Here is a 22,625-nt window from a genome sequence, read left to right as displayed (position 1 = left end):
CTCCCTTCTTAACCGGGCAGTTGCCGCTTCTTGCTGTTTAGCGCAGCGTTCGAGCGCTAAACAGCAAAAAAAGCCGTTTGGCAAGGGGGTGGATACTCCCTTCTTAACCAGGCAGCTGCCCCCTCTCCCAGAGCGCTATCCTTAGCGGTCTCCAGGAAGCGGGTTAGGGAAAGACAGCCGTCTTTCGGCTTGAAAGAAGCGGCAACTGCCTGGTTAAGAAGGGAGAATCCACCCCCTAGCCAAACGGCTTTTTTGCTGTTTAGCGCAGCGTTCGAGCGCTAAACAGGAAAAAAGCCGTTTGGCTAGGGGGTGGATTCTCCCTTCTTAACCAGGCAGTTGCCGCTTCTTTCAAGCTGAAAGACGGCTGTCTTTCCCTAAACGGCTTGTGCCCTCTTGTGGTGACCTGTCAGTCACCCGAGTATAAGTCGAGGTCGGGTTTTTCAGCCCATTTTTTGGGCTAAAAAACTCGACTTATACTCGAGTATATACGGTAATATCAATGTACCTGAATGATCGAAAGCATATATTTGTATTACAAGCTGCAAAAATCCTTTTTCAAGCCTAACAGTTGTTTGAATATTCAAGGAACTATTTCTAATTTGTCCGTTTAAATGTTGGGGCTGTGCCAGTTTTTGGAGGCTTTAATCTCAGTGTTGCAGATATTTTCTATTGCAAAAACCTCAAAACTGATGGTAAAATTAAATGTAGCACTTTTTCATATAGCAAATAGTCCAATTTGAATAAATATAGAGCAAATAGGCCAATATGAATAAGATTTAAGTGCATTAAGGAAACACTTTCAAGTTTTATTCTATTCCAGAAAAGTAGTCTGTAGATAATTTTCTGTGACTGGAAAGACACAACTTTTTCATATTAAATTCTTGCACTCATATATACCAATTATATTTTCCAAGCCTGCATTCTCTAAACTAATTTCCCTCATATGAAGCTACAGCTAAGACAACTCACTACAGCCAGCTCACCATGATCAATTTGCCATGGATAATTTGCCATGGCCATCTTGCTTCAAGGCAAATGTTTTATAATTATTTTAAATATTTAAATAAAATTGTTGAGTTGTCCCAAGTTGTCCCATGAAGATCTGGCTGTGGCGAATTGCCCATGGTGAATTGGCAACAGTGAGTTGTCCACAGTAAGTTGGACACGGTGAGTTGTCCCATTCTGTACAGCAATGAGGGGAGGGGATTTCTACAGATTGTAATTCCAACTCATTTGGGGAATACAGATTTAGGAAAGGTGTTTGTTCTCTAATTTTATTATGAGTCATTAATACAGTTAGGAAAGAAAGGGGTGTGGCCAAGTGCCACGGCGACACAGAGTTCCCCACGCTTGGCAGGGGAACCCCGAATACTGTATTTTTTGGAGTATAAGATGCACCTTAGTTTTTGGGGAGGAAAATAGGGGAAAGAATCTGCTTACCAGGAATTCATCTGACTAGCATCCTTAGTCTGGTCAGCTTCAGTACATTATTTTATCCCCTGGTTAGGATTTTTAAAAAACTTTATTTGGAGAGAGTAACAATGAAAGAGCTTGCAAGCCAGTAAGAGCTGGGAACATCATTAGCACCTGGAAAGAAACATTTGGAGCAAGTAAAGCAATGAAAGAAACCCTACAAAGACAGAGTTTGGAAAACATTCTTTGCAGAGAATAACAATGAAAGAGCTTGTAAGCGGGTAAAAGCTGGGAAGATCATTAGCACCTGGTTAGGGCTGGAAAGAAACATTTGGAGCAACTTAGACCAAAAGGGGGGGGGGGACTGCAAAGTTTTAGGGCTTGGAAAACATTATTCACAATGAGTAACAATTAAAGAGCTTGCAAGCTGGTAAGAGCTGGGAACATTGTTAGCATCTGGTTAGGGCTGGAAAGAAACATTCAAAGCAAATAGAGAAAGGAAAAAACCCTACAAAGACAGGGTTTGGAAAACATTCTTCGCACAGAGTAACAATGAAAGAGCTTGCAAGCCAGTAAGAGCTGGGAACATCATTATTACCTGGTTAGGACTGGAAAGAAATTTATTTGAAGCAATGAAAAAAACCCGGCAAAGACTTAGGGTTTGGAAAAGATTCTTCGCAGAGAGAAACAATGAAAGAGCCTGCAAGGTAAGAGGTGGGAAGATCGTTAGCCACTAGTCAAGGCTGGGCGGGGGGGGGAAAGCTACATTCCAACTATAAGATGCACCCAAATTATCAGCCTCTTTTAGGGAGGAAAAAGGTGCATCTTATATTCTTAAAAATACAGTACCTGTCTCCTGGGACCTTGTTTAGAACTGCTCTGGAGGGGCAGTGAAGAAGAGGGCTGTTATCAGCAATCATAATCTCTAAAGATTTATATAGATATATAATTATTAGTCCAATTATTAAGAAAAGCTCCCTATATATATAATATTATATATTAGTAATGCTTTATAAATGTGATTGTCTCCCATGGCATTTTAATACTCTGACGAAGTTAGCAGCACGCTAACGAAAGCTAAGTTGTTTTATTAAAGTTTTATGTTCCGGTGATCGAGATGGCTGCTGCCTCATCATTCACATAATATTATATATATATTATTTGATATATATTGCAATGACTATATATGTATGTATGTATGTATGTATGTATGTATGTATGTCACATGTTTGTTGATGTTTTTTGCTGAATTTGAAAATTAAGGGAGACTAGGATAGATCTATTTCGGCCTTATTTTGGCCTCATCAGCTAGCCATACCCACTGGGACTTGAACCTGCAACCTTTGCCTTGTAAGGCAGAGAATTATCCTCTAGGCTACAGTATCCAATCCCTTCATATATATATGGAGCTTTTCTTAATAATTGGACTGGAGATGACCTGAAATGATATATGACAGTAATGGCAAACCTTTGGCATGGTTGTCACAGGTGGCACATAGAGCCATATCTGCTGGCACGTGAGCTGTTGCCCTAGCTCAGTTCCAATGTGCATGTGTATGCCGGCCAGCTGGTTTTTGGCTCTTACAGAGGCAAAAAAGAGGGGTTTTTTGGGTTCCAGAGAGCCTTCGGGTAGATTGGGGAGTGCGTTTCTAACCTCCACCAGCTCCAGGGAAACCTTTGGAGCCTGGGGAGGGCAAAACACGAGCCTACTGGGCCCACCAGAAGTTGGGAAACAGGCCATTTCTGGCCGCCAAAGGGCCTCTGAGGGGTGGGGGAAGCTGTTTTCGCCCTCCCCAGACATTGAAATGTGGGTGTGGGCACTCGTGCATGTGCAATAGTGCACGCATATGCTCTTTCGGCACCCAAGGGAAAAAAAGTTTGCCATCACTGGTGTATGATCTTCTGCTTGAGCAGTGGGGTGGATTATAAATCCTCCAAGGCCCCTTCCAATTATGTTATTCTGTTTCTGTTCCACTCTACTTCAAGGCTTGCTTTCAGAATTTGTAGGTGCTCCATCACTTGGAGTTTTTAAGTAGAGATTGGATGGCCATTTGTCTGGAATGGTGTAGGGTCTCCTGCTTTGGCAGGGGTTTAGACTAGAAGACCACCCTTCTATATTCTGTATCTCTAATGGAAAAGAAACTTTTTTACACTTTCTGTTGAATTTTTAAAAGTACAAAGTTCAACACTGTTCTGATGTGTACTTTGCTATTGGTGTTTGTGTAATCAACTCAAAACGTTCATGTGAAAGCTTCTCAGTTTCTCCATTACTGCTGCATCCCAGTAGTGGAGAATCGCAGCCAGATGCTTATCCCAATTTCTCATTGGAATCACAAGATCTTTAGACCTTGCCAACCATTGCTTTCTAGTTGCCTTTCTGTTCTCATTTCATCCCACTCCACCTCTGCTGCTAACGGTCAAGCATGTTCTTCTGTTCCTGATGAAACAAATCATCAGCATATTTATTTCTGGTTGGTTCTGTAGTGCTAGTAATTTATCTATGAGACTTTAGAAGGAACCTTAGTTGCTTCTATCAGTAAAATCCTAAGCTTGTCGTTGAAATCAGAATGTATAACTTCTCTCCCATTTTCTCTCCTCTCTAGTATACTCCAAGTATGCGAGCCACCTATCTTGCGGTTAATGATGATTTCCGGCGACAGCCTAGCAACGAATTTCCAGCCTAGCACTCAGATCGTAGAGAAAAAACCACCCACGATGCTATAGTGAAAACTGCAGTAATAATAACTGAAGGCACATAGACTGCTGGGAATAAGATTGCTTCCCTAGCAAACTGGTCAGGTGTCCAAAGGTCTTGAAAACAGATCAGCTGAAGAAAACTCCTGCTGGCAATCCATGTACTCTTCAAAGATTATCCTGTGTGCTTGATTGGCAGCTTTTCTTCTTCCAATATTACGTCTTCTTCTGTTGCAGACCCAGAATGGTACCTGGATCCTCCATCCAATGAGCTGGGGTCAGAGGTCTATTCATTTCCTGCTCCTTTCTGTAACTATTGCAGTGGCCTCCCCAAACTTATATTTTCTTACTTTGGGGGAGCAGGGAGATGTGAAATTAGAATAAGGCCTGCCATGGGTTTGCAATTAATGCTATACGTCCTGTTCCCTTTTCTTCTGCACCAACTTTGGGGCAGTTTTTTCATGCCTGATAGGGCGGCTCTGTCTTCCTTTTTGTTTTACTAGGGCAGATAATAAGATCAAGTAAAGTGAACACTTGACACATGGTGTACAATGCTAACCTCAGAGAAATGGGGCAGGGGCTTGCCACGAGAGAAGATGCTCCTCACTTCTGAATCACATGCAATGCTGACAGAAGAGTGAATTTTTAATGTCCTCTGAAGAGGCCTCTGCACAGAACTTACTGTTGGCTTGGCACAGCATCATCCATCATCCTTTTTGATAGAACCTGTTTGGTATTTTGTGATACAAAAACCCATGCACAATATTGCCACTTGTCGCTCGCTCTTTTGCATCAAGAACTGACATGAACTTCACCAACTCCTTTTATGATGGCCTCAGGTATTATTTAGAAGAAATGTCTTTTTTTTTGCTCTGTTACATACTTTATTTGGTTTGCTAATTTTTTTTTTGTCTATGTTTTATATTAACTATCCAAAGAACATAATTTTTGTGTCTGTTTTTAATCTGTTATTAATGATTACAGCTTTTCTTATGTACTTTACAAGCCAACATCTGATTTTGGCACCGATTTCCCAACCACCAGGGGTGAAACGCTCCTGGTTCGCTCGTGCCTGTCAGTCATAGGGAAGCCGGTCACTGTTCTGTCTGGGTCCCTCCAGAAGCCAACACCAACCAAAAAGAGAATCCAGACACACTGGTAAAAAGCAAAGGCAGTTTATATAAGTCAAAGCAAACACAGGTAACAGACACTGTTCTTACAGACAGGAACACGCTGGAACTTCACAGAGGTTTCACGAAGGCCATGAAATAAAACAGGATTCTTGCTGTCAAAAACAACGCTGGAGATAACAAACCCACGCCTCCCCCAAGTCTTCCAGACTTCTAGGCCACAAGCCAAGATCAGAGACGCCGAGAAGCGAAGCAGGGTCACAGAACTTCCAGTTGATAACGCTCCACAAGGCTGCAAGGGCGGGCCTGCCTTTTCAACCCTGCTGAGAACCACACCCAAACCCAGCTGTTGCCAATTCAGTGATGCAAATACCTTTCTAATTGGTCCCGTCTCTGAGCTGCACGTCGCTGTCTCATGTCAATTATAGCCTGTGCTTCTTCATCCAATGAGTCCAGGCTACTAGCTGGGGAGAGCCCCCCCCCCCCCGGGGGCTCTCAGGCTGCTCTGCCGCCTCCTCTTCCTGACTTTCCTCTCCCCCGTCTGCCTGGTCCTGCCCCTCCTGTTCACTGTCCTCCTCCTCTGGGCATGGATCCAGCAGAGACGCAGCCGGTCCCTGAGGAGCCTCAGGCTGAATCACAACAGTCACAAAGGCAGCGTGAGGCTCAAGACACTGCCATTTGTGTTCTTTTATCCTCTGCATGTGCAAAGCATTTTGTGCATGCACAGAGGGTATAAGAACACCAATGGCAGCGTCTGGGCAGGTGGGCGGAGCCTTGCACTGCCTTCACAACCAGCTCTCCAATGACCGACAGGCACGAGCGAACCAGGAGTATATCCCCCCTGCCATGTACCCCAAAGGGGAATTAAAATTAAAGGCAAAAATTAAGCTTCCAAAATAATATATTTATATGGCAAGTACTGATATATTCAAAAATATATCTTACCATGTGAGAGGATCAAAAATACCAGGGAACATTGGATCAGGCTGGATTGGCTACTCTAATACGCAGGTAATGTTGAAAAGGTGACAGTAGTTTCTTCCGAATAATGTCTTGCTTTCTCCACCCATGAAAGAACTGTAGCATCATGAAATTAGGAACTGTTCATAATTTCCATTGTTACTTGCACACATTTGGCTCTTGTAAGGCCAAGTCCTATCACTGGGCACAGCGAGGCAAGTTTCAGGTTCCCCAGATCAAGACTAAAGAGCAGTCCCCAGCTTCACACACTTTGACAGGACTGCTAGTCAGGCCTAAACTCAGCAGAAGTCTTTCAGACACTCAATCTAATTTGTTAAGATTCTTCATTGCAAACTAGACTGAACCCAGACTGCTATAAGTAGTCAGTTTACCTCTGTCACTGTGAGAGTGTAGTTTCCGTCTCATAGCCATCTTTCTTTCTGCTTTTCCTACTGCTTTTTATCTTTCTCTTTATGTCCTTGAAGGTACCACAGCTGTTGATGTATCTGTCCTGAGAACTGCTGGCTCTCATTTTATCTCCGCCACCAGGAGATGAGCAATGACAAAGTATTAGAGGTTAAAACAGTGCCAGGCGGTCTGTCCTTTGTCTCAGCAGCAATTTTCGACGACCAGTGTTAAGATTTCTTTTACAGTCTAGTCACCATTTGTATGAACAAATCACAGGCAGGAGAATACTGTCATATCTTTCCCTCAGGTAACAAAGATCTTGTGGGCTTTTCTGAAAGAGAATCAGATTCTTATTATCTACTACTGGAGAGAGAAAATAAAAGAAATAATAACATTTGGACAGGAGGGGATTCCAAGGAGATGATAAGCACTGGAGGAAGGAAATCAAAGCACAAAAAGTCAATTTGAAGAATCAAAGCCTCTTACAGGTCTGATTTCAGCTTTTGCCAAAAGCAATTCCTTTTAAAGTTAACAAGTTACATTTTGGGGGTTATGCTAAACTTTCCCAAATGAGTTAGCTTACCTTTCTCTACTTAGGCATAGTTGGAAGTGAAAGCAAAATGTGACCACTCTCTTGGAAACATAAAATAGCTGGGTTTCCTCAACTAAGTTCAAAGAACTCAGAATATCTTCACAGGCTGAAAATGCATGTTTCCAATGGTGTAGACCAGTGATGGTGAACCTTTTTTTACTCAGGTGCTGAAAGAGCGTGGGCATGAATTATCACGCATGCACGAGTGCCCACACCCACAATTCAATGCCTGGGGAGGGCGAAAACAGTTCCCCCGCCAGCCAGAAACCCTCGAGGCTGGAAACGGCCTCTTTCCCAACTTCTGGTGGGCCCAGTAGACTCGTGTTTCGCCCTCCCCAGGCTCCAAAGGCTTCCCTGGAACTGGGGGAGGATAAAAACGCCCTTTCCCTTCCCCCCAGAGGCATTCTAGAAGCTAAAAACATCCTCCCAGAGGGTCTGTGTGAGCCAAAAATCAGCTGGCCAGCAAATAACATACCTGTAGGAGCTGAGCTAGGGTAGCGGCTCGCGTGCCAGCAGTTGTGAGTCCGCGTGCCACCTGTGGCAACCATGCCATAGGTTCACCATCACTGGTGTAGACTTACCCAAGCAACAGATCTCCCCTTTCCACATCTCTGAACTAATCCAATGGAATGGCAAAGACCAACACGATTGGTTCCAGCTATATCGCAGGAGTTATTAGAACGTAGCTGTACAGAGTCACAAACTGCCTCCAGGACTCCAGCTCTGGATTTTGACTCAAGGTTTACTCCTGAAACCTTTTGCAATGATAGATATAGCCACAAGGCAGTGGAGGTTTGCAGTCAGAGTTTCCCTTCTCCTAGTGGTTGACTAGGGCATCTTTCGGGTCTTCCCATTGCTTGTAGAAACCGCCTTCATGACCATTGACCCATTCTAGGAGGTTTCATCTGCTCAGTCCACCGGAATCTGTCTTCACATGCTCAGGATAGAAAAGTCCATGTCTCGCCAAACGTCGGCTACTCTCAGCTGGTTTGGCCAAGCTGTTTGAAGTTATTGCCCGAAGTATGGTCGCTGTGCATGCTACAGCTACTGAGAGCCACAGGTGAGAGCTGAGTGACAGGTGGAGACCAAAGGTGAATGAGCTGCCCTAAAACCTGCCCTAAAAGGGCTGCTGTAAAAGGACACAACATGCCCCTACACCAAAGGTGCTACCCCCTCCCTGAGCAACCCATATGCCATGGACAACCACTACAGTGATAACAACTGCAAAGGTAGAGTTGTCCTCCAAGATGCATAATGTGACATATTTTTAATTACTTGACAAACAATTACATACTATGTCTTTCTATCAAGGATAACTTGTACCTATCATGTACAACAACATAATTTATATATCCATCTTATATGTGATTGGCTACATTTTTAAGGCAGAGGGAGAAGAGAATCTTAATTTTAATGCTATGAGTAATGCTATTGATAACAGTACAATTAAAAGTTTTTTTTTTTCAACAAAAAAAAAATGCATGTGAATTAACTATCACAGGCTACTTCAGAGCTGTGCCTGATTTATATGTACTGACTGGGAAACTGATAATAAACATACTAAAAATATAAATTTCATTTTCCTGGTTTTTTTTACTTTAGTTTGATTTGTTATTTTCCATGCAAAGCTTTGTATTTGGGATTACCGTAGTTATTATTAGATGTACTTGAAAGTACTAGAAATGGCAAAAATAAAAAGCGACACTATTAGATACAGACATTATTTTAATTATGTTATTAAATAAAATAGTATGGTATATGGTATGATAAATGCAAGCATAGATAAGCAGAGCAGATGCTTCTTAAGAAGATATCTGCAGTGTGTGTAATTTATACAGTAATCAAAGCCTACCAAAAAAAGACTTGCCTTGATTTGGAAAATAGTATGCTAAAACGTAGTTTAAAACTACAGTGAGCCTAAATTAACAGACAGTGAGTCTTAATTGTTTTTCAGACTTGATTTAATATTATAATATACTTTGGTGACAACAATAGAACAGATTTTTTTTCTGCTCTTTTATAAGAAAATTTACAGTGAATAGCAAAATTTAAATCTCAAATTGGAAATATCTTAATTATACTTCATGACCTTCATACCCAACTTCCTAATATTGAAGCTTGATAAATGCAATTTACTGTGTTCAGTTCTCCAAGAGCCTCAAGTGTTACACTTTCAAAATGGAGTCCAGTTCTCTTAAAGCAACCTAGCATTACTTATTGCACTTAACTTTAAAAAAAAAAAATTCCCTTCCCCAACTGGAATGAGATGTGTGAGTTAAACATATCTTTTGTATAGTGAGGAAAGGGGTTAAAAAGCAAAATCCTATAGTTTTTGTCCTGACTGTGAGGTCCAATAATTGTTGCTAATAGCATAATGTGCATGTGTAGTCTATCATCTAGCTTTGTCCCAAAATGGACAATGTGTGGTTAGTTTCTTGCTGACAACAGCCTCCTACTACATCAACTGACCATTTGGAAGTATTGATGGAATCCTTGGTTGTTTGCTTGCATTTCATTACCTGACGACGTAACATCATTTATTTATTTATTTATTACTTAGATTTGTATGCCGCCCCTCTCCGAAGACTCGGGGCGGCTCACAACATGTAAAAACAAATCATAAGCAATCAGACAAATTTAAAATATTTAAATATTTAAAAAACCCCATATGCTAACAGTCACACACACAGACATACCATGCATAAATTAAACGTGCCCAGGGAGAGATGTTTCAGTTCCCCCATGCCTGACGGCAAAGGTGGGTTTTAAGGAGTTTACGGAAGGCAGGAAGAGTAGGGGCAGTTCTAATCTCCGGGGGGAGTTGGTTCCAGAGGGCCGGGGCCGCCACAGAGAAGGCTCTTCCCCTGGGGCCCGCCAACCGACATTGTTTAGTTGACGGGACCCGGAGAAGGCCCACTCTGTGGGACCTAATCGGTCGCTGGGATTCGTGCGGCAGGAGGCGGTCTCGGAGATATTCTGGTCCGATGCCATGAAGGGCTTTTAATCATCCGTGCTGTTGAGTGTGGGGTTTGTTCATACTGTATACAGTAGTTTGCCCAGCCAGTGTTGATGGAGGTTATGCTAACTGGCACAATTACTTGATATGGTTTCCCCTGTACTAAGACATTTCAGCCAGTGAAAGTACACATACACATATAAATGTTTCTCCAATAAAGGTAACCTATAGTTTTCTAGATAGCAATCAGACTCTTTTTATTCTAAACTGTTCAAAATTGCAACAGCACTGAAAAAAGTGACTTATGAATGTTTTCCACACAACTGTTGCAGCATATGAGCCACGATCATGTGATCAAAATTCAGACACTTGGCAGCTGACTCATATTTGACGGTTGCATTGTCTCTGGGTCATGTGATCACCTTTTGCAACTTCTGAAAATCAAAGTCAATGGGGAAGCCAGATTCTTTTACTAACTTAGGAACTGCTGAGATTCACTTAATAACTGTGCCAAATTATAAAATGGGGTAAAACTCACTTAACAAACGTCTCACTTTGCAGCAGAAATTTTAGGCTCGGTTATGGACTACCTGCCCTATACTTGGGAGATAAGCAAACGAGTCACTGTTGTTATGTGAAACACGAGCCTACTGGGCCCGTCAGAAGTTGGGAAACAGGCTATTTCTGGCCTCCAGAGGGTGGGGGAAGCTGTTTTCACCCTCCACAGGCATTTAATTATGGGTGTGGGCACTCGAACATGCACAATAGCACATGTGTACCATCTTTCAGCACACGAGGGAAAAAAGGTTCGCCATCACTGAGCTAGAACATAGCGCTTTAAACACATTATACACAACATATCTAAGGAGCAAAAAATACAGAGAAGCACTTATTTGATGTTATATTGCTTAAGCTGATGGCGAAGCAAAATTACGTTTTCCAATGTCCAAAAGCATTCCTTGCCCAGAGTTTGTAATAAAATCAAGATGCAAGTTGTATATCCAGAGTCCTAAAAAGAGACTTGGGCTTAATCTCTCACCTATTGAAATTACATCAACCCCGTATTTTCAAATAATAGAGATTTACTGTTTGGAATCCAGGCCATCTGTGACTGAATTTAATATAATTAAGAATTTTTCCAAGATTCAAACCTCAATGTGATTCTTTTTCTAGAGATGAAGGCCATGGGAATGTGGTTTGGACAGCAATTGTGTAAGGAAATAACAATACACAATAGTGCTAATGACAACACTAATCAAGATTTTGTCCAAAGTAAAACCTTTTGTTTTACTTTGAACAAAAAGCAGTAAAGACCTCACCAGTCAGGAATACGTTTTCCATATAAATCTGAATCTCTCACAAGTTCTCTGCCATAATTACCTTCTAGCTCTTTGCGTCCATATTCATACAACAGAAATACAATGTGTGCATTTAAAAAAAAATCAAAATCACAACATATACTACCCCTTGCTCATTGAACATCCTAGCCCAGCACCCAAAGGATCAGACACATCGTCCAAGCCTTCTTAAAATTAAAAACTAGCAGGATCAGGGCGAGTCAAATCTTGGGGTGATGAAGACTGAAATGAAAATCTACTACCATAGGTCATATAATTCAAAAGTCAATGTCAAGGCATTATCAAGGCATTCACTACTTCAGTAATGAAACATTTGGGAATAAAGCTTAAGTTCACAAACGTCAAGTTCCCATCAAGAATTTTCTTTGCACTAGCTTTGAACACTTTCCACCCATTGACTCTCTCATGACACACAACATCTACTTGCAAAATCCAAACAAAGCTAGTCCAATAATTGCATTCATTCATTTAATTTCTCTGGCTCCCCATTTCAAAATGGGCAGCCATAGAAATTAAATGAATGAATTTAATGGAGTAACTTATTTTGGAGATTACAAGAGGATAGATTTTGCCTGTGAATGGCTTACAATTCAAAAAATACATTACAATTAAAAATATTAAAATATTTTAAAACTAAGAAAACACTAAACCAATTAAACACTAAAAACATCTAAATGAAATATGCATTAAAACCCAGGGTGGCACAGTGGCTAGAATGCAATGCTGCAGGCTAACTCACTGCTCACTGCCAGGAATTCAATTATGAACGGCTCAACGTGGACTCATCCTTTCATCCTTCCGAGGTTGCTAAAATAAGGATTCAGATTGTTGGGGGCAGTATGCTGACTCTGTAAACTGTTTAGAGAGAGCTGTAAAGCATTGAGAAGTGATATATAAGTCTAAGTACTATTGCTAGATCTGGGTACTTGGCCTATTAGTAATACAGTGATCCCTCGATTTGCGCGTTCTCGATTAGCGCGAAACGCTGCAACGCGGTTTTTCAAAAAATATTAATTAAAAAATAAGTCCGCGTTTTTTTTCCTACACCACGGTTTTTCCCGCCCGATGACGTCATACTGATTGCTGATTGGCCAAAATCTCGACCAATCGTTGCAAACGCAAAAAAAAGCTTTGCAACTGTTGGAACTTGTTCAGACTTGTTGGAAGATGCCTCCTAAACGTTGCACACGGAGTGGAGGCGGCGACGCTAAAAAGACCAGGAGGATACTCACAATTAAAGAGAAAATTGACATTTTGGACATGCTGAAAGGGGGACGCTCTTATGCAGATGTTGGTCGGCAGTATGGGATCAACGAATCGAGTGTGCGAACCATTCGGGACGACGAGAAAAAGATAAGGCAAAGTTCTCTGATGGCATTCAACAAGGCTGCAAAAAGAATGGTGACGCCTAGAAACAAACGGCTTATGAAGATGGAAGCTGCTTTGTCCCTGTGGGTACAAGACTGCCGCAAAAAGAGCATTGCTTTGGATACCAACACTATGAGGACCAAGGCCCAGCAATTGTACAACCGTCTTGAAGACACAGAAGAAGGCGATGCAGATGAGGGAAACGCAGGTAAGGGCTGGGGTTTTTTATTCTGTCATTACATACTGTATTTAAGTGTTTTTTAAGGAAGGAGCAGGGAAGGAGGGAAGGAAGGAAGGAGGGAGGAAGGAAGGAAGGAAGGAGGGAAGGAGGGAGGGAGAGAAGGGAAGGAGGGAAGGAGGTGGGCATTTACTCTGTATGCTTTCATTCAAGTCACTTCTCTCTCCCTTTCCTGTCATTCTTCTGCTTCTTCAGCCCCAGCCACATTCACAGCAAGCAAAGGGTGGTTTGAGAAATTTCAACGGCGCTATGGCCTGAAGAGTGTGTCATTGCATGGAGAAGCTGCCTCAGCAGATACAGGTGCAGCAGAAAACTTTGTCCAGCGCACGTTTAAAGACCTAATTGCAGAAGGGGGCTACCTTCCAGAACAGGTGTTCAACATGGACGAAACAGGCCTGTTCTGGAAGAGGATGCCTTCAAGGACTTTCTTGATGCAAGATGAAGCCAAAGCCCCTGGCTTTAAGGCCATGAAAGATCGAGTGACTTTGATCATGTGTGGGAATGCAGCAGGCTTTTTGATGAAGCCAGGGCTAATCTATAAGTCACGAAATCCAAGAGCCCTCAAGAACAGAAACAAGAATTCATTGCCAGTGTACTGGATGCATAATCCTAAAGCATGGATTACAAAACCCCTCACGCGGGACTGGTTTCATCAGTGCTTCATCCCACAGGTGGAGGTGTATTTGGCTCGCAAAGGACTCGATTTCAAAGTGCTTCTCCTAATGGACAATGCTGGCGGCCATGATCACCTGGACCATGAACATGATGGGGTGCAAGTTGAATTCTTGCCACCAAACACCACATCGCTTATCCAGCCGATGGATCAAGGTATTATCCGTGCATTTAAGGCACTGTACACGCGCAATTCTCTTGGAAGCATCGTGGAAGCAATGGATGCTGATGACAACTTCACATTGAAGGCCTACTGGCGTCAGTACACAATTGCATCTTGTCTGAAGAACATTCAGAATGCCTTGATGGATATGAAGACACAGACAATGAATGCCTGCTGGAGGAAATTGTGGCCAGAAGTGGTGCATGATTACAAGGGATTTGCTCCCGAAGAAATCCAAGATGCTGCAGTCCAGACCTCTGTGAAGCTGGCACAGGCACTGGGTGGAGAAGGCTTCGTTGACATGACACCAGAGGAAGTCAATGGTTTGCTTGATGAGCATGGCCTACCGCTGACAGACAAAGATCTGGAGGAGCTGACCAGGTCAGCGAGTGAAGAAGAGGAGGAAGCGGAAGCTGAAGAAGCTGAGGAAGAAGAAGATGTTGGCCTAACGCTTGAGCGGCTTGCAGAACTGAACAGAACTGCTGCACATCTGCAACACATGGTGGAACTTTGGGATCCCAACATGACTCGCTCTATACAGTTTAACGCCTCCCTTGACAACATCTTTGCACCATACAGATCCATGTTAGGCCAGAAAAAGAAACGGCGCCAACAACTGCCCATGACCATGTTTGTCACAAAAACCAAGAGGTCTGTCACACCATCACCTGCAGCGTCCATTGTAGAAATGGTGATAGAAGAAGATCCCTAGTTATCCCAGTTATGCTAACCCCCACCCCACCCCAAAAAATGTAAATAAATATGTTATTGTTCATAACTTAAGAGTCTTATTCAATGTGTACAGTAATGGTAATTAAGGGGATGGGAAATGGTAATTTATGGGTTAAAAGTGTTGGGACTGAGTGGCACACAGTACTGTACATACTGTACAGAAGAATGAATGAATGAATGACTGAGTGAATGAATGAAATTCAAACACAGGTGAGGGCTGGGGGGTTTTATTCTGTCATTACACAGTACAGTACAGTTACAGTTTAAGTGCTTTTTGAGAAAGGAGGGAGAGAAGGGAAGGAGGGAGGGAAGGAGGGAGGGAGAGAAGGGAAGGAGGGAAGGAAGGAGGGAGGGAAGGAGGGAGAGAAGGGAGGGAGAGAAGGGAAGGAGGGAAGGAAGGAGGGAGGGAGAGAAGGGAAGGAGGGAGGGTTGCCATTGCCATTGCCGCCAGCGCTGCCCCAAGAAAGCCGGTGAGAGGAAGGAAGGAGGGAAGGAGGGAGGGAGAGAAGGGAAGGATGGAAGGAGGGAGGGTTGCCATTGCCATTGCCGCCAGCGCTGCCCCAAGAAAGCCGGTGAGAGGAAGGAAGGAGGGAAGGAGGGAGGGAGAGAAGGGAAGGAGGGAAGGAAGGAGGGAGGGAGAGAAGGGAAGGAGGGAAGGAGGGAGGGTTGCCATTGCCATTGCTGCCAGCGCTGCCCCAAGAAAGCCGGCGAGAGGAAGGAAGGAGGGAAGTAGGGAGGGAGAGAAGGGAAGGAGGGAAGGAAGGAGGGAGGGAGAGAAGGGAAGGAGGGAGGGTCGCCATTGCCATTGCCGCCAGCGCTGCCCCAAGAAAGCCGGTGAGAGGAGGGAAGGAGAGAAGGGAAGGAGGGAAGGAGGGAGGGTTGCCATTGCCATTGCCGCCAGCGCTGCCCTGTGGGTAGCGGCGAGGAGCCCGGAAAAATCACCATTGCATTGCCAGCCTCCGAACTTGCGTCGCTCCACCTTCTGCGCATGTGCGGCCATGGAACAAAGGGCGCGCATGCGCAGATGGTGTTTTTACTTCCGCATCCAGTATAACGCGGAAATCGGTTAGCGCGGGAGGTCTTGGAACGTAACCCCCGCGCTAACCGAGGGATCACTGTATAGCCAAGAAACAGAGCTCTTGGCACATTTAGCACCCGGGGCTTGGAAACATAACCAGTTTTTTAAGGCCTTATGAAAGGCTAACAGAGTTAGGGCCATTCTGATATCCGAAAGGAAGCTATTGCAGAGGCCATTGCTGAAAAAGCTTGTCTTCTGGTCGCAGCCAGCAGACGTTCTTTGGCCTGATAGGATCAATAGCATGCCCATTCTGCTCAACCTGGTTGGACAGGTAAGGACTCTTGAAAAAAGGTGATTATCAGTGATCTGTTAATTATCAATCACCTGTAATAAACTGTAGTCCATTCCAACCAACAGTAATACTAATTGTTCACAGGATTTGATGATTATTTACGTACACCTGCAACCAGATCATATCACAAAACACACAATCCTGCAACAAATGCAGTTGTCACTAGCATTGCATAAGAATGCAATGACATTCTGGCTTGTACCAGAGCAATATACAGAAAAGAATATACAGTGTTCCCTCGATTTTCGCGGGTTCAAACTTCGCAAATATCCTATACCACGGTTTTTAAAAAAATATTAATTAAAAAGTACTTTGCGGGGTTTTTTCTATACCATGGTTTTTCCCGCTCGATGACGTCATACGTCATCGCCAAACTATTAATTTTTGCAAATAAATAACAAAAAAAATTATTGTTAATAAATAATTATGTTTATAAATATCAGGATCACTAAGTGTGTCTTATTCAATGATGAGTACCAGTAATACTGGTGAGTAAATAGTTGGTAAAGGAATGGGAAATGGTAATTTAGGGATTTAAAGTGTTAAGGGATGGCTTGTGATACTGTCCATAGCCAAAAAACGGTGTATTTACTTCCGCATCTCTACTTTGCGGAAATTTGACTTTCGCGGGCGGTCTTGGAACGCATCCCCTGCAAAAATTGAGGGAACACTGTATAGGGTTGTTGAGCCTTTGGTGCCCTCTGAGGTTGATTGTTTGTCTGTTTACTTCATTACCCAACTAGGTAACATCATCAATGCAATTCCTGCACTCGGGCACTGGTGATGTTACCTCGTTGGGTAACAAAACATCTGCGAACTACCAAGCTCAAAGAGCACCAAAGTACATTTCAACCCTGAGTTACTGGCATTCCCTTCTGTTGGAATAGTACTTATTTCAGAAATACTGCAGCTCTTTCTACAGGGAAAGTCCAAGTACGGTGCCCTCTTAGGTGGCACTCCACTGTTTAAAGTTGTTGAAAGCTGTCATTCACACAAAAAATCCAAGGGGAACTGCAGCATGAGATGAAATAATCAGACTGCACAATTCGATTTGTTTCGTTGGCTGAGGCTCAAAGGAATCTGACAATTTCCCCTCAGAATAAATTTGTTAAAGATGGGATTGTGCTAATCGTGACCAAAGTTGCTCTCTCTTCTGCCGCTGCTTGGTTGGGCATCATTTTTCCCTTCCATAGTTCTGTGAGGCGGAAGGCAAAAAAGAATAAAACACGCCATCAAAACAAAACTACAGGGCTGCAATCATTCGGGCAAAGACCCCCCCCCCCAAATGAAAGTGAGACAAAAATGCCTGTACACCTGTGGTCGTCCTAATATTTGCAATAAGCCTGGCCACTAAGCTGGAGGTAATGCTACAAAATATCTGTGGTTCTTTTATCTGATGGTGCACTTTCCCATTCTCTGCTGTAAGAGACTGGGCTATTTTTTTTTATTTGTTTTGTCAAGTATACATTGGTGGAATACAAAGATATAACAATGTTTATATACACTGCTCAAAAAAATAAAGGGAACACTTAAATAATACAATATAACTCCAAGTAAAATCAAACTTCTGTGAAATCAAACTGTCCACGTAGGAAGCAACATTTATTTATTTTTATTTATTTATTTATTTGATTTGTATGCCGCCCCTCTCCGTAGACTCGGGGCGGCTCACAACAATAGAAAACAGTTCATAACAAATCTAATAATTTTAACGATTAAAAAAAAACATTGATTGACAATCAATTTCACATGCTGTTGTGCCCATTCAACTTTGTACAGAACTAAGTATTCAATGAGAATATTAATATTGCATTCATTCAGATCTAGGGTGTGTTATTTGAGTGTTCCCTTTATTTTTTGAACAGTATACTGTACATGATGCTAGTAAGAGAGAAACATTAGGACAGGGGACGGAAGGCACGCTGGTGCACTTGTGCACGCCTATAGCGCTAAGGCATTTTGCACTTATTCAGAAGACCTACCTCTTGCCTGTAGAACCTGGGAAGCTCAATTTTCTCGATGGTCACATTTTAAGAGAGGATTGGTTTGGGCGGCGGGGTGGGGAGGTTTGTGATGTCTTGTTTCTCTTCCGCTTCGTTCATTCCCCCCCCCTCAAAAACTAAACTTCGCAGATGGTTTCTCCCTGCTTCTAAGGAAAACGAATGGTCGCTGTCACGTGACACCAAGGACCCGTTGCTAGGAGACGCGTAAACGCTTACCTCCCCCGAGGTGGAATATTGGGCTGTTTGGGAGAAGAGCGGGGTAAGGAGGCGGGGAACCTGGGCGGCGGGAGTTTGATGGAGGGTTTGATCCCGGAGGAGAAGGGAACAAGCTCCTACCTCCTCACTACCTCTCCCTACAGGGTTTATTCCTTGGTCCGCCACACGCGAAAACTCCTCCCCGCCCCGCCACCCATTTCCAGGGTGTTCCTAGCTGGGATGATCTCCAGAATCAGATCTTGTTCCTGTCGAAACTTCATCCCAGTATGCTGATTCCAATTTTGCTGTGGTAGAAGGATTTGGATTCTGTGCATGTATAGGGGTACTGGTTTTTTATCCTTTGCATCTGTCAAGGATAAACTCTAGCCATATATACATATACATACATACACATATATACATACACACATACATACATATATACATTCACATTAGCTATAGCTTCAAGTTCATTTGCATCATGACAGTATTCTATAGTACCCACAATTATTAAGGAAAATAATACATAAGCTCAGGAACTAAAGAAATATATATGATTCATATAGTTGCCCATCTCAAAATTGAGTCAGGCATTTAACAATTATAATGATTGAAATTCTAAAACAAACCAACATTTGCCTACTCTTGATTTTTTTTTTCAGTAGCCTTCAGTCTTTCCACCCCCCAGGAACAATTCTCTAATCCTTCCATTTCTTTTTCTGCTGTTCTTTTATAAGAGGTAATAATAATAATAATAATTATTATTATTATTACCTCTGATAAAAGAACAGCAGAAAAAGAAATGGAAGGATTAGAGAATTGTTCCTGGGGGGTGAAAGACTGAAGGCTACTGAAAAAAAAAAATCAAGAGAGTAGGCAAATGTTGGTTTGTTTTAGAATTTCAATCATTATAATAATAATAATTATTATTATTATTATTATTGTTGTTGTTGTTATTAACTGATAAAAGAACATCAGAAAAAGAAATGGAATAGGTATGTATTATAGTAAGCAATAAAAGCTATTTTGAATTTGGGGTATTTGGTGAGCAACTGGAGTCTGTGGAGAGGGGCGGCATACAAATCTAATAAATTATTATTATTATTATTATTATTATTATTATTATTATTATTATTTGTTAGATTTGAATGTGTCCCCTCTCCGCAGACTCGAGTTGCTCACCAAATACCCCAAATTCAAAATAGCTTTTATTGCTTCCTATAATACATACCTATATGAATTGTGACTGGAAGTTCATGATGAGGCAATTATGCCTCACAATATCATATGCTGGTGAAAAAAACAGAGCCATTGCATCATTGCCATTTTCTATATTTCCCAAGGCATCTGTCTGCTAGACCATGGCTGGAAACAGGATAATATTATGATTACAATAAGATTTTATTTTTTTAAAAAAATATATCCTAATTTATTTTCTGTGCAATCATACCTCTATCAAACTATTTTGCCATCTTTCCTTATCCTTTGGTCCTCAAGTGCATTTAAAGTTGTCAAAAAGAAGGGGCAGATGAGGTTTTCTTTAAAACTTCTTAATCAACTGACAGTCACTGCATTAACAGTAAGTGATGTTATGATGTCACTTGAGAATGGGCAAAGGATGGAAGTTGGGTGCCTATTTATTATGATACAAAAGATGCAGTAGACCTATTGGGGGATTAATTTTATTGCAGAGCTGAAAATATGGGGACCTAAGGCTTATGCAATTTCAAATATTGTATTATTGTTGATTATCAAAGAGGAAATTGCCCTTATGCAATGGCTGTGAAGCCGTTACTAATGCAAATGAAGCAGCATGGTTTTAATGCATAAATCTTCTTGACTATTGGTAAGAAATGGGTGCCATTTGCTAGCAAATCAAGGTAAATGTTTTTGCATTAAGTTACAAGTATTAAACATTTTGAAAGCATCATACCTGAAAAAATATTTCATATAGATCATCCCAATCATATGAGATGGGGTAGAAAAACAATAGGTAAATATTCACTTGATATCAAGCAAAAAGAGGCCCTCTTGTTTTGTGGTTTCCATGTTTTCAGATGACATACAAAAGTAACATGGGCTGACTTTATTATTTAGCCACATTGTAACTTTTCAAATACAGTATTTACTAACTTTCTATCTACACACACACACACACACACACACACACACACACGCACGCACGCACATTTATATATAGATATATTTTTTTTCTTTCCTTTGGGGGCTGGCAAGTATTTTTTCCTCACACTATTTGAGAATCATGATGAATTTGATTAACTAAACTACATTTATAGACATAATTTTATGATGTTTTATTTCTATATTTCACTTTTAAAGTTTATCCACTGCTGAGCATGATATGTATATTATAATTTTTTGATAAAATAATTCTGGAAATTTAAGATTTTTAACTTATATGACATAGTTAAACTTTTTGAATACCTCAAGAAGCATTTTTTTAAATATTATTTAGTTTTGTACCCTATATAGTACAATGTTTGTATCAGCTGGACAACAGAGTTCAGTACCTAAGTGCCCAAGTATAATATTATTGCTTTTTAAATGTTAAAACATTTAGTATGACATAATCTTCTGAAAATCAGTCTGTTACATGTAATACGGGACTTTCATCCCATGAAATGATCCACCAAAAGTTCTGGTATAATAAACAGGAGATTGTGAAAGTTTTAATACTTTAATAATTAATAATACTTTAATTAATCTTTGAATTTATTTTCCTCCTGGATTATGGACACATCCATAAAATTATTTTGGTAACAGTTTCAAAGTAGGTTGTTGGCATTACTAACAGGAAAATAGTGACCCTCTCTGAAGAGCTTTGTTTTAAGAAACTTGTCCAAATGTGAAACTTTTTTCCAGGACCTTTAGCCTGATTTGCTCATCTCCAGGACAAAAAAATATTATTCCTTTTCATTGTTTCTCCTTTGTTGCCAGGCGCAAAAGACCAGTTCCATGCATGCACTGTAGGTTCAAAGCAGATTTCTTGCTAAAAACCTGTATTTGGGAATCTTCTCAAATAACAATCAGCACCTGGGGGCAGGGGCTTAGTTCACTTGTGGCTACATAGGGATTCTAGGCTAATCCCTCTTTTCACTCTGCCCCCTTGCTTTAGTTATTATTATTATTATTATTTATTAGATTGGTATGCCGCCCCTCTCCGCAGACTCGAGGCGCTCACAGCAATAATAAAACAATGTAAGACAAATCTAAGTTCAAGTTTTTTCTGTGCTGCCTATTTTTTTTATATTAGACTAAAAAATACACTTGCTCAGCTGCTATCAAAATTCTTAATTTCCCAAGAGTACTGTACTCTTGTAAGTATTCAAGGAACATCTTTAAAGATATTGCATCATTATTTGGCAATGGAGTCGTAATCACTATCCAGGTGATGCCTGCAAATAACTTACTCTTTCCATTAGAAATTGCTAGATTAATTGGTTCTCCAGCTATTTCCTAGTAACAAAATATTGTGGTTTGACTGCTGGGGAAATGCAAAGTTCCTTTAACAGAAATGTTGTCTTGGATGAAAATGCTCAGAGTGGTGTTGTGACCATTTCAAATAGTTTCACAAAAATAATCCGGATAACGTGCTATATTCATCTCCCTCATATCTGATCCAGCTTTTACCATAATCTGAAGGCAAGCTTCCTGTACTTCAGAAATTGACAAATTTTGGGGTAGAAAATTCTCAAAGTAATACCAGAAAAACAATTTAACTTTTTTCTTTTGTTTGAAGGGGGCAGCATGGAGATTGTCTATGTATATTTGAAGAAGCGCAGTGAATTTGGTCGACAATGCAGCTTTTCCGATCGGGCAGCAGAGATGAGTGTGGACATTCAGCCAGATCCAGTGTTAGCAACAAATTTTATTGAACGAGACCCTATTGATACTGGAGTGCAATGTGCTAGTAACATGTCGGAACATGAGGTAAATTGCTTGATCTTGAACGAGTAACTTCTACAGTATATTTGTTTCTGTCTCAAAGGAAATCATCTGACAAGATTCATGGCTAATCACATCTGCATAATTTGTATCAGCAAGAAATATAAGGTTATTTTTCCCCCATGCATGTAAAATTGATTAATTATATCCTATCGAGTTGTTTTCAATTCCTAGTGACCACACAGATAGGTTTTCTCCACGTAAAAATTTCATCTTTATGTACTGTAAACTCTGCCGACAGTACAATATGAGTTGTTGTTGTTTAAGCAAAATTATTCGATAAATAGCAACATTTTGCGACATTATCATCCAAAAATATGTGTTTTTCATCCATCTTCCATCTAATATAGATGTGCAGGTAATTTAATACCATTGATCAGCCCTATCTAGGCACATCTATACCAGAA

The 22,625-nt window shown here is 41.3% G+C and overlaps 2 protein-coding genes across 3 annotated transcripts in view; both read left to right on the top strand.

The window, feature by feature from the left end:
* The window catches only part of TTYH2 (tweety family member 2), a 105,330-nt gene extending 96,560 nt beyond the window's left edge, over nt 1–8,770 (top strand). Inside the window, exon 14 of one of the 2 annotated variants that reach the window (XM_070740235.1) lies at nt 4,017–8,770. In XM_070740235.1, the coding sequence (XP_070596336.1) occupies nt 4,017–4,097 (81 nt within the window). In that variant the 3' untranslated portion in view covers nt 4,098–8,770. The remainder of the gene's footprint in view (nt 1–4,016) is intronic. The other variant, XM_070740234.1, reaches the window with a different exon arrangement.
* Nucleotides 8,771–18,241: 9,471 nt separating this feature from the next.
* The window catches only part of DNAI2 (dynein axonemal intermediate chain 2), a 34,520-nt gene continuing 30,136 nt past the window's right edge, over nt 18,242–22,625 (top strand). Inside the window, exons 1-2 of the mRNA XM_070740232.1 lie at nt 18,242–18,316; nt 22,013–22,203. Coding sequence (XP_070596333.1) covers nt 22,021–22,203 — 183 coding nt within the window. The 5' untranslated portion in view covers nt 18,242–18,316; nt 22,013–22,020. The remainder of the gene's footprint in view (nt 18,317–22,012; nt 22,204–22,625) is intronic.

Source organism: Erythrolamprus reginae, chromosome 2 (genome assembly GCF_031021105.1).
Source record: "Erythrolamprus reginae isolate rEryReg1 chromosome 2, rEryReg1.hap1, whole genome shotgun sequence".
Classification (NCBI taxonomy): Eukaryota; Metazoa; Chordata; class Lepidosauria; order Squamata; family Dipsadidae; genus Erythrolamprus; species Erythrolamprus reginae.
The sequence above is the reverse complement of the archived record's forward strand: the minus strand, read 5'-3'. Positions and strand labels throughout refer to the sequence as shown.